Genomic DNA, 15522 nt, shown 5'->3' on the forward strand with positions numbered 1-15522 from the left:
CTTCAGTATTTGGTTAAGTGGAAGGGCTATGGTCAGGAGGATAATTCCTGGGTTGTCGCCTCTGATGTTCATGCGGCCGATTTGGTTCATGCCTTCCACGCGGCTCATCATGATCGCCCTGGGGGTCTTGATGAGGGTTCGGTGACCCCTCCTCATGGGGGGGTACTGTTGTGAACTCTATTTTTGGGCTCCCTCTAGTGGTCACAAGCGGTACTGTGTAGTGTTGTCTTTCTGCAGGTTGGCAGCATCAGCTGGTTCGTTATCCTTGGTTGGTTTCCTATTTAGCTCACCTGGATACTCAGTTCCTTGCCTGCTCTCAATGTATTCAGTGCTCTTCAGATTCCTTGTGACTACCTTGCTTCCAGTCTCTCCAAGACAAGCTAAGTTTTTGTTTGTTTATTTTTTGATTATCAGCATTCATCATGTTTCTTGTCCAGCTTGCTAAAATGTGATTTCCTCGCTTGCTGGTTGCTCTAGGGGACTGAGTTTCTCCCGTCACACCGTTAGTTGGTGCGGGGGTTCTTGAAATCTCAGTGTGGATATTTTGTAAGGGTTTTTTACTGACCGCACAGACCCCTTTTCTATTTTCTGCTATCTAGTATTAGTGGGCCTCATTTGCTGAATCTGCTTTCACCCCTGTGTATGTGCCTTCCTCTTACCTCACCGTTATTATTTGTTGGGGGCTTCTATATCTTTGGGGATTATTTCTCTGGAGGCAAGTGAGGTCTTTCTTTCTCTCTAGGGGTAGTTAGTTCCTCAGGCTGGCTCGAGACGTCTAGGATTTTAGACACGTTCACCGGCTACCTTTAGTGTGTTGGATAGGTTCAGATTTGCGGTCAGTCCAGTTTGCCACCTCTCTAGAGCTTGTCCTATGTTTTGTTACTTGGCTGGAGTATTTTGTGATCCTCAACCACTAAGGATCATAACACATATGTCTCTTCTTCTGCGAGTCTAGAAATATAGAAGTAGAGTATAGAAGGTAAGTGTATTACAAAGTAGTGGCTCCTACATCCAAGCTGTCCTATATGGTGGTAATCTACCAGGGGTGACAGCTGAATAGCAGAAGGTAGCAAAACGTTAGTCAACACTGGCTATAATATAATAATTAATTGCGTCTAAAAGGATGAAGAGGTTGCATATGGTCCCCATAAAGCATTCCCACTTATAACCCTGCTCTAGCGGATTTGGAAGAGTGGACCATACTCTGATAACATCATGGACTGTCAGAATGGAGAAGGTGGAGAAATTATATTTTTTTACATTTTTTCATGTACTAGAAAATCGGATAACACTCGTAGCACACACTGATCAAACTCTGATCTGAATGATCGTTCCGATTTTCTCGTATGTGAAAAAATCAGACTTCTGAATGAGGCCTCACTCGGAACCTTGCGTCCCAAAGATGACCTCTGGTGAAGGAGCATGTGAGCATACCTCTCCACCAGCCTCCTCCAATGGTAAAACACCTCATGGGGAAAGCTGCTTTCCTATTGGAGGAAGCTGATGATCTGGTCATATGTTAATCCACCAGCAGCCATTTTAAGGACAGACGTGTTGCTCAGTTTGTGAGAAAAGCTGCATGAACATGAGAAAATGGCTGACTTCTTTGCCTCAGAATCTGTCAGTGATCTCATTCTGCCAGGCTGACAGGAAAGTTTGCAATTCTTTTTTTATTTTTATTTTTCTGAACTTATAGCCATAGACTACAAAAAAGTGAATGTGCCAGGAAACAAAGACCTTAAAAGCAAAATGGTGCAAAATTTGTAATAAAACCCAACAGAAAAAAATTATTTTTCACACATAATACATGCATTAATGAATGCAAAATAATATGTTTTAAAATGTGGCCACCTCCTTGAAATAAGATGTTGCAAATCTGCATATAAAAACTACAAAAATGCACTAAACCGCATATAATCCACACATTACTGTATCGATTACATTTTATCCAAACCTAGTAACAGGAAGTTTCCAAAACAAATCATTTTTATTTCATAGAATCCTAGATTGTTAGAGTTGGAAGGTACCTCCAGGGTTATCGTGTCCAACCCCTTGCTCAATGCAGGATTCACTAAACCTATCTTTAAAACATAGCATACCAAAAGGAGAAAAAAACTTGCTAAAACCCCATAACCCCGTAACCTAATTTAAATAATTGCTACAGAAATTCTATAATATCAAAAAAGCGCCAAACAGTCATCGTGGGAACTTTGCCTCAAGATTCACAGTGTAAGCCCACGTTCACATGTTCAGTATTTAATGTTAGGTGTCGAGTTCCTGCCTTTGCACAAGGGGAATCTCAAACCATCTCCGCTGCGGTCTCCCATTCTTCTCCAGCTGCAGTGGAGCCTGCTCAGCGGAGACATCGGTCCCAACGTGTAGCTCAAGCTGATACTGGACGACTGGTTACTACTGCCCTTCATGCTCAGGTCCTGTTGCTCCTCCTGTTGGTCCATCTGGAAGGTCTTGTAGCACTGCCGCTATTAAAGGCTAGTGTACTCTTGAGATCGTGTGTGTTGAGTGAAAGTTGCTCATTAATCATCCCCTCCCTTGTGTATGACTGCTCGTGTAAGGTGGATGTCTGCTATCTAGCGCCCAGCTGAGCCATCAGCAATAAACACACGAAACAGCGTCTAATTGCTGTGACCGCCAGTGCGGCGCCATGCGCTATTAGAGCGCTTTCCTTTCCCAAGTCTGAGTGGTTAGTGGTGTCCGCTAGTGCGGCACTGCATGCACTCTTGTGCATTTAAGTTATTTTTGCAGTTGCTCTGACACCCCAGTTGCGGTGTTGAGCGCAAGAGGTCTAGACTAACTCTAATCCTGTACCTTGGGATTGAGTTCTGAGACTCCTTGCTTGCGCTCTTGGTGCGGTACCGCGGCCCTGTGACGCAACAGGGTTCGCTTCCTTCACGCAGGGTGAAGTTAACCCGTGTGTGTATCCACATTGTACCGCCATATAGTCCGTCATTACTTAGCAGCAGGTTCCATCTCTGCACGGTGGACCCCGGGCTGCGAACGCACCTTACCCTATCTTTCTAGTTATTTGGTGCGTTCCGCTAGCACTAACATTTGGTGAGTCTTTCACCTCAGTATTTGTAAGCCAAAAACAGGAACAATCAGAGGAAAAGTATAATAGAAACACATCACCATTTCTGGATTTACCACCCACTACTTGTTTTGGCTTACAGATACTGAGGTAAAATACTGACCAAATACTGAACGTGTGAACCTGGCCTAAGGAAAACATGAAAAACAGACAGCAATAGGATGTACAGTAACTAGGATGGCATCAGTGAGCTGAGTTTTTCATGGACCCATAGACTTGAATAGGTGAGTTTGAATCGTGATTCAGGTAAAAAACACACGTCTTTTTTTGTTTTGCTGAAGCTCGGTCCACAAAAATCACATGTGCACAAACCCAAAGACTATAATGCGTACATGTTCAAACCATGAAAAGCACAAATAGAATAAGTACGTGAAACACGGATGTCTGAATGAGGCCTAACACGTGAATGTAATCATATGTAGAGATGTCAGAATTAGAAACTGGCCATCCAGGGAGAGAAATCAGATTGCAATTTATCCATAAGTAAAGATGATAGTAAACGTCCTTTTTACAGTGTGTATTATGCAGTGCTTTATGGTGACAGCCAGGTCTGTGATAGGTGTACAACATCACTTAAGTCTGGTAACAGAATTTTGATCTAGGCTTTTATCCTGATATAATACATTTATATCCGGTAATCTAGTCTGTAATAATATTTTAGTATTGCTGGATGCAGAATACCAAAAATTACACATTTATACCTATCTCTTAATTAGTGATCTGTGGACAAGCCATGCCCTCTTCCACCAACAACACTATACCCAAAGGTCGCATAGTTGGAGGAAGCATTACTTCACCCGGGTCTTGGCCATGGCTGGTTAATATTCGACTTAATGGAGAGCTTATGTGTGGAGGAGTCCTGCTGGGAGACGACTGGGTGCTAACGGCGGCACACTGCTTTAATGGGTACGAGATTAATTGTCATCACTCGAGCCCATAGATCATAAGGTGTGGATGATATTACTGCTAAATGTTTGTGTAGTTTGTGTCTAATGTATTAAATAATGCTGATGCTAAATCCTCATTGTTGATGAACTATGTTTTATGCAAATATAATGTCAATCAATTGAGACATAATAGGAACTACTTGGCAACGCATGAACGTATAGAAGAGCTCTACGTATGACTACAAGCCATTAATGTCTGCTGTTTTCTCCTGCCAAGTTTATTAGATCTGTACTTTTTTGGCAGAAATGTTAATGAGCTGCATTGGACAGTTGTGATTGGGCAGTATAACCTGAACAAAGAAGAAAAAGAAAGAAAAGTCTATCAAGTGAATAGGATTATAACCCACCCCAAGGTATTAAACCAAATGACATAGGGAGATATATCTTTGTATAGCTTAGGCTACGTTCACACGTTCAGTATTTGTAAGCCAAAATCAGGAAAGGAACAATCAGAGGAAAAGTATAACAGAAACACATTTTTCACCCACTCCTGGTTTTGGCTTACAAATATTGATCAAAAATACTGACCAAATACTGGACCTAGCCTTAGTGTCAGAAGCAAATCCTTAGTAAATTAGTTTTTTCTAAGTATCTATAGTGGCTTGGAAAAGTATTCAACCCCCTTGGCATTTTTTTTATTTTTGCTACCTCACAACCTGGAATTTCACGTGTTTTTTTTAGGGTTTGCATCGGTTCATGTAAAGAAGATGCCTGCAACTGTGAACATTTGGTTTTATTTTTATTGTGAATCAAACAATATGACAAAATAACTGAAAACTTCAGTGTGCATAACTATTCACCCCCCTAAAGTCAGTGCATTGTAGAACCTTATTTTGAGGCAAATACAGTTGCAAGCCGCTTTGGACAAGTCTGTAAGAGCTGTCCACATCTTGCCACTGGGATTATACCCATTCCTCAAGGCAAAACTGACCAGCTCTTTCAAGTTAGATGGCTTCCTCTGGTGAACAGCAGTCTTTAGTCTGATCACAGATTCTCAAATGGATTAAGGTCTGGACTTTTACTAGGCTACTCCATAACATTTACAAGTTTCCCCTTAAATCACTCGAGTTCCATAAAGGCCACCTCTGTGAAGTGTACGGCTTATTGTGCTCATATGGACAGATGCTCCACTCTCTGCTTGGGAACTCTGCAGCTTCTTCATGGTTACCTTTGATCTCTGTGCTGCCTCTCTGATTAATGCCCTCCTTAACCAGGTTTAGAGTATTGCTGGGCGGCGCTCTTTTGGCAGGTTTGCCATGTTTTTTCCATTTGACGATAATGGATTTGATGGTGCTTTGGAGGATCATCAGAGATTCAGGATATTTTTTTTATAACCCAACCCTGACTTGTACTTCTCAACAACTTCATCCCTGACTTGTTTGGCGATCTCCTTGGTGTTCTTGGATTAGTTTTGTCTCTTGCTTAATGGTGTTGCAGTCTCTGTGGCCTTTCAGAAAAGATGTTTGTGTAGGTGTGGATCGCCCCCAGACGCAGGGCAATGGGGTACTCGGTACCGGGTCGCTCTGTCTCGGTTCTGGGGATGTCACGGTGGCCCGACCCGGTCCGTGGCCCTGCTAAAGGGCATCCAATTAAAGGTGTAGATGAGAGTTTGTCAAGTGTTCGTGATGCCACCTGTGGTATTCGGTCAGGATGACCGACGCTGCTTAGGGGTCCACTGGGGTGATGGAATGGCAGCTAGATGGTATGCCTTCCCACAGGTGAAGTATGTCCCCAGGGCTTCCCAGTAAGGTAGATGATGATGGTGTAAGTCGCAGTGAATAACGAAGACGCAAAGGTTGTAGTCTCTTTACCTTTTACTGTAGACTTCAGCATCCACAATCCAGAGCACTGCTAACAGGACTGGCTGAATCCGGGCGGTCCGAAGGCACATCCAGAGTTCCCTTTGCAGGTGGAAATCAGTAGCCTTCCTACTAGCGCCTGTGTGTTGTAGTACCTCCCTGCTGAGCACCACGGGATAGTCCTCACAACTCTTGTGTATGTTTCTGATGTTCTCTCCGTCCCCCAGATGGTATGGATAGGACGCACCCGTATGACGGGGTAGGCCTAGAGTTAATTTATAGGGACCCTAGTGACGCCCCTCTCCCAAAATTGCCTCCGTTGTCTTCATAGGTGTAAAGGTGAGACAGCCAACCTAGAGTTAACTGCCCTGCCGTTATCTGGAGTAATGCGTAGAGTCAGTACTTCCTCGGTGTTCCGGCCACCGGCTACGCGCCTCAGAAGGATGTTGCCACGATCTTAAGGCAGGACTCCTGGTGTTGTCTCCTAGTGCTGTGATCTCGTTTCTCACTTCTCCACAATATACTTTGCTTCTTGTCCTTTCTTAGGATGCTGCCGCAATGAGGTGCAGGCGCAGCTCCGTAATGCTCTATCTCGTGCGAGGCAGCTGTCAGGATCCCACCCCTGACAGGGACCTCCCTGGGTCTCACCAGTCAGCTTTCTCTCTCTCACTCGATGTTACCAGGGCCGAGCCCAGTCAGCTTCTCCCTCACTTCCTATCCGACTACCAGTTTTACCCGTGTGTGAGGAGTGGCCTAATAGATAGAACCCTTTGCTCCCCCTGGTGGCCGGAGTGTGAAGTGTAGTGTGTGACTGTGATAGCTGGTCAGGTGAACTCCTTTAGTACAATCAGACGTACCATCACTCCCCCTGGTGGAAGAGTGACAATACTGCACGACCAGGACTCTGGGGCGCTGCAGGTGCTTCTCACAAAATTAGAATATCCTCAAAAAGTTAATTTATTTCCGTTCTTCAATACAAAAGTAACACTCATATATTATATAGAGTCATTACAAACAGAGTGATCTATTTCGTGTTTATTTCTGTTAATGTTGATGATTATGGCTTACAGCCAATGAAAACCCAAAAGTCATTATCTCAGTAAATTAGAATACTTTATAACACCAGCTTGAAAAATGATTTTAAAATCCGAAATGTTGGCCTACTGAAATGTATGTTCAGTAAATGCATTCAATACTTGGTTAGGGCTCAGCTTGCATCAATTACTACATCAATGTGGCATGCGATCAGCCTGTGGCACTGCTGTGGTGTTATGGAAGCCCAGGTTGCTTTGAGAGCAGCCTTCAGCTCGTCTGCATTGTTGGTTCTTGTGTCTCTCATCTTCCTCTTGACAATACCCCATAGACTGTATTTGGTTAAGGTCAGGCGAGTTTGCTGGCCAATCAAGCACAGTGATACTGTTGTTTTTAAGCCAGGTATTGGTACTTTTGGCAGTGTGGACAGGTGCCAAGTCCTGCTGGAGAATTAAAATTTCCATCTCCAAAATCTTGTCAGTAGAGGGAAGCATGAAGTGGTCTAAAATTTCCTGATAAACAGCTGTGCTGACTTTGGTCTTGATAAAACACAGTGGACCTACACCAGCAGATGACATGGCTCCCCAAACCATCACTGATTGTGAAAACGTCACACTAGACCTCAAGCAGTCTGCATTGTCTGTCTCTCTTCCTCCAGACTCTGGGACCTTGATTTCCAAATGAAATGCAAAATTTACTTTCCTTGTGGAGTGTGTCAATGACTGCCTTCTGGACATCTGTCAAGTCAGAAATCTTCCCCATGATTGTTGAGCCTACTGAAACAGACTAAGGGACTTTTTAAATGCTTAAGAAGCCTTTATAGGTGCTTTCTGTTAATTTTTCTAATTTACTGAGATAATTACTTTTGAGTTTTCATTGGCTATACGCCATAATCATCAATATTAACAGAAATAAACACTTGAAATAGATCACTCTGTTTGCAATGAGTCTATATAATATACGAGTTTCACTTTGTGTATTGAAGAACTGAAATAAATTAACTTTTTGATGATATTCTAATTTTGTGAGAAGCACCTATATACTGTATACTGACAGACCATGTGACACTTAGATTGCACACAGGGGGACTTCCTTTCACTAAGCAAGTGACTTATGAAGCTAATTGGTTGCACTAGAAATTTTAAGGGCTTCATCTGAAAAGGGGTGAATACATATGCACATGCCAATTTTTTGTTATTTGGTTCCCATAAGTTTAATTTATGTCTATATTTTTCTCCCTTCACTTCACCAACTTAGACTACTTAGTGCTGATGTATCACGCATAAATCAGATTACAAAAATATTTAAACACAGATTGTAATGTAACAAAATTGACAAAAAGGTGCGTATACTTTCACAAGCCACTGATGTTTGTATCCACACAACTTGGTAGGAAAATAATTGGTTACAGGAAGGCGACAATTAACAGTGGCCTTATCCTTATCATATTAACTAATGCATTCTCAGCAAAAAAAAATACCTGGCAGTGAAAAATAAATGTGTTGAATGAAACAAATACTGACGTCTTCCCCCTACATTTTTCTGTAGTTTAATCAGAAAACATTTAACAATGACCTTGCACTGGTGGAACTAACAAGTCCAGTTGTAGCTTCTCCAAGAGCAATTCCAGTGTGTCTCCCGACGGTTCCTGTGGACCCCTCTCCTGGAACAAGCTGCTACATTGCTGGCTGGGGCTCTCTTTATGAAGGTAAGTCTAATAATATGGCCTTCATAAATATAATTTTAAAGGTGTTATCTAGTCAAAATGATCATTTGGAAAACAGTGGTGTTCCAAGTTCGCAGACTTCAATGAGATCTTCTCACGTGAGTATATGCAATATTAGAGTGTTAGACCTTCAGGCTACTTTCACACTAGCGTCGGGCCCGGCCCGTCGCAGTGCGTCGGGCCGAGGTTACCGACGCTAGCGTTCTCTGCGCCGCACAACGGGGGCAGCGGATGCATTTTTCCAGCGCATCCGCTGCCCAATTGTGAGGTGCGGGGAAGTGCGGGGAGGTGGGGGCGGAGTTCCGGACGCGCATGCGCGGTAGGAAAAAGCGGACCGTCGGGAGCAAAAAACGTTACATGTAACGTTTTTTGCTCCCGGCGGACCGCCACAACACGGCGCAACCATCTCACAACGGTTGCGACGTGTGTCAATGTGTCGCAAATGCGTCGCTAATGTTAGTCAATAGTAAAAAAACGCATCCTGCAAGCACTTTTGCAGGATGTGTTTTTTTGCCAAAACGACGCATTGCGACGGTATTGCAGTTAACGCTAGTGTGAAAGTAGCCAAACATGTTTCTTCAGGAGGAGTGCACAGCTTCCCAGCCTCCTGATGTCCCTATTGCTTTGCTGGGAGCATAGCACATCTCCTCCATGACTGACACTTCTGGTTCACCAGCACCATCCTATTGCTGACTTGATTATGCTGCTGTGCACTCTGACACGGGTGGCAGTATCAAACCTCGTCGTGTGTGAACAAGGAGAATTGTAAAACCCAGGTGTCAATTTATATCTAAATCCCTGGTCAGGATGCAACTCTAGACTATTCACCTACAATGGACCTTAACCAAGAAAAAAAATGTATTTTTAACTAATTCAATACATTAACCCCTAAAGGATCAGTCAAGTTTAACTTTTTCTCTGTGGAACCATAACATTTTTATTTTCCCATCGACTGACATAGCTGTATAAGGGCTTGTTTTTTTCAGGATGAGCTGTACTTTTCAAAAACACCATTTATTGTACCACATAGTGTACTTGAAACAGTAAACAAATTCCAAATACTATGAAATGATGAAAAAAATTATGCAGTTACCGTAAAAATTAGTGGGCAATATGATTTTTCAAGTCACTATAATTATAACAATACTAAACTGATAAGGTTATCTTTTTTATATATATTTTAGTGCTTTTAAAAAAAATGTAGTTTCTAAGGCCCATTACTTTTTTTTCCCCATGACTTGACCTATATGTGGGTTTGGTTTTTTAGCGTACTCTTCTGGGATACATAACACATTTTGATCGCCGTTTATTATTTTTCGGGGTAATTTCTTCAAACAAAATTATTTTTATGTTTTATCAGTTCAGACAAATACATAGGCAGCACTACCAAATATGTCAATATAAGGCGTATAAATTTACAGCACTTCTGTTATATTCTGACAAATAGATGGCCCGCCATCAGATGTTATTATGGAAGCTCGTGTGCCAGTTCTGAGCCAAGAATTATGCAGAAGCTCCTTGGGGAAGGACATGTTGACCAACACCATGTTCTGTGCTGGCTACCTGACTGGGGGCATAGACTCTTGCCAGGTAACTTTCTTCTTAGAAATTTGGAATGAACTAGAAAATGTTCTAACATTATGCATGGAAAGGATAAATACTGAAATTTGTACAAAATAAATCCAGGGAATGATCATATAAATGTATATCTGGTCTAATCACAGGGAGACTCTGGCGGACCTCTGACCTGCCAAGATCTTTCCTCTAAGCAATACATGATATATGGCATTACTTCATGGGGTGACGGTTGTGGAGAGAGAGGAAAACCAGGGGTCTACACCAGAGTAACAGCCTTCATTGACTGGATCAGGAACCAGATGAAAAGTAAGATATCAGTAATACATGAAAGTGTATTGTGACCATCAACTAAAATATTCTGCAATCTCACAATTCTTAAAAAAAAATTGCAAAACTCCTATCCATTAGGCATTCTTCACACGTCTGTTTATTGTGTCCTTATGCGGTCCATTTGAAAAACCGACAGACATGTCAGTTTTTTCTGCGCAGCACGGACAAAATGCTTGCAGCACATGTGGACACTAATGACACATGGATGACATCTGTGTTTTATCAGCGTGACACGTACTGGCACCTGGGAAGAAGCCGTACAGTTCGTGCTATTCCCAGGCAGCTGAAGACAGCTCTCATCATCATTGTCTCCTGTTCGCAATGAGATTAGTGCGACCAGGAGACAATGATGGGAGTTGTATTCAGAAGGACCTATGTAACTCATGTGTAAAATAAAGAATTAAATGAAAAAAAACAGTATGGGCTCCTGCGTATTTTTCATAACCAGCAGAGGGAAAGCCAAGGCTAGGGACTGATGTTAATAATCTGGTACAAGGACAATATCCCAGAAGATTCCCAGGCTATTAATAAAAGCTCACAGCTGTTTGCTTAGCCTCTCCTGGTGGATTTACAGGGGACCTCAGAAAAAAAATGATGTAAGGGTCCCCCTATAAATTCAAACCAGCAAAGGCTAAACAAAAAGCTGTGGGTTGATATTATTAGCCTGGGAAGAGGTTATGGATATTGTCAACCCCCAGGCTATCAAAATCAGCCCTCAGACCCCCAGAAATAGTGCATCTATAAGATGTGCCAAATCTGGATCTTAGCCTCGCTCTTCCCACTTGCCGTGGTGTGGTGGCAAGTGGGATAATATTTGTGGGGTTGTCAGCTGACATCAAGCCCAGGGGTTATTCATGGAGAGGCGTCTTTAAGACGCCCCCATTACTAACCTTATAGTAAGTTTGGAAATAAACACAAATCAAGAATAAAATCCTTTACTTGAAATAGAAATCAACGCCTTGTCTTACACATTTATTTAAAAATAAATAACAGTTATACTCACTTTACGCCTTTTTAATTGAAGTCATTGTCTCCTGTAAAAAAATTAATAAACAACCATATCCCTTACCTGTCCAAAGTAAAGATAGGCCATACTGTCCCATGCTGTAATCCATCTCTGCAATATCTCGTTTACAACCTGAACGGTGGAATGATGCCACAGTCAAGGCTGAAATCCATGAGACAATGAGGTGCTGCGAGCACAGCTTTAATGACTAGCAGTGATGTCGTAGAGATTACCACTGGTCAGTGAAGGTGCGTTCCCAGGCTCACTTCACTGTGATCCAGGATGATAAACTGCAGTGACCTCAATGAGATCACCATGAGCACTGTGAGAATTTTTTCATGGTATTTGCGGTGATCTTGTTGAGGTCACCACAGTTCAATGGGCTGCTCACAGTGACCTGCGCTTGCAGCAGCTCATTGTATCCTGCGTTTCAGCGTGAATGGTCGTATTATGGCACTGTTCGTATTGAAAAGATGTCGGAGAGATGGATTATGGAATGGAACAGTATGGATTATCTTCACATTGGACAGATGAGGGATATGGTTGTTTATTATTTTTGGGTTTTTTTTACAGCAGACATGGGCATTGGAGGATTATCTTTATATCTGACAGGTGAGGGAAATGGTTGTTTATTTTTTTTGGTTTTTATTTTGTTTTATTTTAGACACAGGATTTTATTCTTGCTGTGTGTTTATTTCAAAACTTACTATGGGGTTAGTAGTGGGAACGTTTTATAGTCGCCTCTCCATTACTACACTGCGTGCAGAATTATTAGGTAAGTTGTATTTTAGAGGATAATTTTTATTATTGATCAACAACTATGTTCTCAATCAACCCAAAAGACTCATAAATATCAAAGCTTAATATTTTTGGAAGTGAGGAGTGAGGTTTTTTATTAGATTTGGCTATCTTAGGAGGATATCTGTTTGTGCAGGTAACTATTACTGTGCAGAATTATTAGGCAACTTAATAAAAACCAAATATATTAACATCTCACTTGTTTATTTTCACCAGGTAAACCAATATAACTGCACAAAATATAGAAATAAACATTTCTGACATGCAAAAACAAAATCCAAAACAAATTTGTGACCAATATAGCCACCTTTCTTTATAATGACACTCAACAGCCTTCCATCCATAGATTCTGTCAGTTGCTTGATCTGTTTACGATCAACATCGCATGCAGCAGCCACCACAGCCTCCCAGACACTGTTCCGAGAGGTGGACTATTTTTCCTCCCTGTAGATCTCACATTTTATGAGGGACCACAGGTTCTCTATGGGGTTCAGATCTGGTGAACAAGGGGGACATGTCATTTTTTTTTTTCTTTGAGAGCTTTACTGGCCAGCCACGCTGTGGAGTAGTTGGAGGCATGTGATGGAGCATTGTCCTGCATGAAAATCATGTTTTTCTTGAACGATACCGACTTCTTCCTGTACCACTGCTTAAAGAAGTTGTCTTCCAGAAACTGGAAGTAGGTCTGGGAGTTGATCTTCACTCCATCCTCAACCCGAAAAGGTCCCACAAGTTCATCTTTGATGATACCAGCCCATACCAGTACCCCACCTCCACCTTGCTGACGTCTGAGTCGGAGTGAAGCTCTCTGCCCTTTACTGATCCAGCCTCTGGCCCATCCATCTGGCCCATCAAGAGTCACTCTCATTTCATCAGTCCATAAAACCTTTGAAAAGTCAGTCTTAAGATATTTCTTGGCCCAGTCTTGACGTTTTGTCTTATGTTTCTTGTTCAAAGGTGGTCGTTTTTTTTTTTGTTTTTTTTTTGGGGCGTGGCCTAGCTGCTGATGGAGTAGGTCACAAAGAGTGGGAGCTCCATGTCCAGGAACCTTAAAGCGGCTCATATCTTCTTCCCGGTGTCCTCTCTGTCCCCTATAATACCAGCATCGCTCCCTGGTGCGGCGGTGAGTGCATGGGGAAATCTAGAACCGGCGCCCGCGACCCGTCCAGGTGGATTATCGATTTCTTTGCGGCCTCCCCCTGGCTGCCGCAGGATCCCAAGATGGCGCCGTCCTCACCCAGAGCTTCCCGCTCCTCGCAACGCAACGCTCAGGCGTCGCTTTCGGGCACTCCGTCACTCCCGGGCATTGCGGTTTCCAGCGCTGCAGCGTCGGATTCTGCTGACGCCCCGGTAACTGCTGCTTTACTTAGAGATCTGCTTGGGGATCTCAGGGCCTCCATTCAGGAAGACATCCGCACTATGCTGGCTGAACTGAAGGGAGAGGTGGTGGAGCTGGGGGCCCGTACGGACCGTCTGGAGCGCAAGATGGTGGAGCTGATCTCCTCTCATAATGAATTATGGGACGCTCAAGAGTCTCTGCAAGATCTGCTCACTAAAACCCATGCCAAGACTATGGATTTGGAAGATAGGTCCAGAAGGAACAATGTTAAACTTAGAGGCATTGGAGAATCTATCTCGGCAGGAGACCTGAAAGCTTTCTTACAGGATTTCGTTGCAGCTGCTCTCCCTCAGTTTGCCTCAAAGGATATTATAATTGATCGTATACACCGGGTTCCTAAGCCGACTGGTCTGGGGCCTTCGGTCCCAAGAGATGTGCTCGCCCGCATACACTTCTATGAAATGAAAGACAACTTTCTCCAGGCTCTGAGGAAGAATCCTGCTTTACCTGAAAGATTTGCCTCTATCACCGTCTTCCCAGACCTCTCTCCGGGCACCCTGGCTCTCCGTAGAGCTTTTGGGCCCTACACTGCTGTTCTCAGGGAAAAAGGCATTTTGTATCGCTGGGGATTTCCCACTAAGTTTCTCATCCGCAAAGATGGATCCATCACCACCTGCCTGACTCCGTCCCACGCGGCGTCTGCATTGGCCAAATGGGGCCTGTCGGCTCCTGGCTCCCCAGTCTCGAGGGGTCCCTCCAGGCCTGGGAATGGCAGAAACCCCAGGGCCCGTGTTGCATCGGACTGGGAGGTCGCTTGAAGAATATTACAACTTTTGGTTCCTGGCTATTTCCCGCACTGTTTTGGTATTTATTTTTTTTTTCTCTCTTGAGGTTTTCTTTTTTGATTCCACATGCTGTGCTGGTCTCCCTGTGGGAGTATTTGCAGCATTTCAATTTTTTGCCCCATAGGTGAACTGTTTTTTCTGATTTTTTACCTTCTGGACTCAGGATTTGCCTGAATGGACCTCGGTGTCCTAGTTTATTTGTTGATTGTTTTGTTTGTCCTTCCCTCCCCCCTCCCACCTTCCTGGTTCCCCCCCACGCATGTTCTGGTCCGCAGCTCTCATGTTGCTTCTTCTTGCGCATACCTCATTGGTGCTCACTATGGGCTAAGTCTATTTATATTGTTTTACCATGAGTGTTTCGTTGTATTCAATTAATGTAAATGGTCTCAACTCCCCGGGCAAGAGGTCGATTGTCTGGAGACATCTGGGTAAATCTCGTCGGGACATTCTATGTCTTCAAGAAACACATTTATTGGAATGCGATAATGTTAGAATGTACTCAGGTTTATATCCACACCAATTCTTTGCAAATGGTCCGTCAAAGAAGGCGGGAGTAGCGATTTTCTTTAGCAAAGCCAATGCCTTCCAGCTGATCCGTTCCATTGTGGATCCGATGGGTAGGTTCATTGTAGTCCTCTGTCTGATTAATAATGCCCCCTATACCATTGCTTCAGTTTATGCTCCTAATGCCGGTCAACTTAAATTCTTAGAGGGTTTTTTTCAAACTTTGCAGGACATTCAACATGGTCACAAACTGATTGCTGGGGATTTTAATGTGCCAATGTCTAAAGTGTTGGATTGCTCTGCCGCTTCCCTGTCAAGGAAGGAGGCGGGGCCGCTAATCAACTCATATAAGCTGCATGATATATGGAGGTATCTGCATTGTGGCGAGAGAGATTACACGTTCATGTCTCCCAGACACGGTTCCTATAGTAGGATTGACTATGTGCTGGTGAATGATGTGGCTCTCCCTCACTGCATTTCGGCAGATATTGGTAGTATCACCTGGTCAGACC

General features: G+C 43.3%; 1 protein-coding gene across 1 annotated transcript in view; it reads left to right on the plus strand.

Annotated features, from left to right (window-relative positions):
- The window catches only part of PRSS56 (serine protease 56), a 132560-nt gene that overhangs the window by 70815 nt on the left and 46223 nt on the right, over positions 1-15522 (plus strand). The window contains exons 5-9 of the mRNA XM_077281719.1: positions 3823-4012; positions 4298-4406; positions 8433-8592; positions 10058-10200; positions 10335-10494. Of these exons, the coding sequence (XP_077137834.1) occupies positions 3823-4012; positions 4298-4406; positions 8433-8592; positions 10058-10200; positions 10335-10494 (762 nt within the window). The remainder of the gene's footprint in view (positions 1-3822; positions 4013-4297; positions 4407-8432; positions 8593-10057; positions 10201-10334; positions 10495-15522) is intronic.

The sequence above is a fragment of the Ranitomeya variabilis genome, chromosome 2 (assembly GCF_051348905.1).
Source record: "Ranitomeya variabilis isolate aRanVar5 chromosome 2, aRanVar5.hap1, whole genome shotgun sequence".
NCBI classification, from domain to species: Eukaryota; Metazoa; Chordata; class Amphibia; order Anura; family Dendrobatidae; genus Ranitomeya; species Ranitomeya variabilis.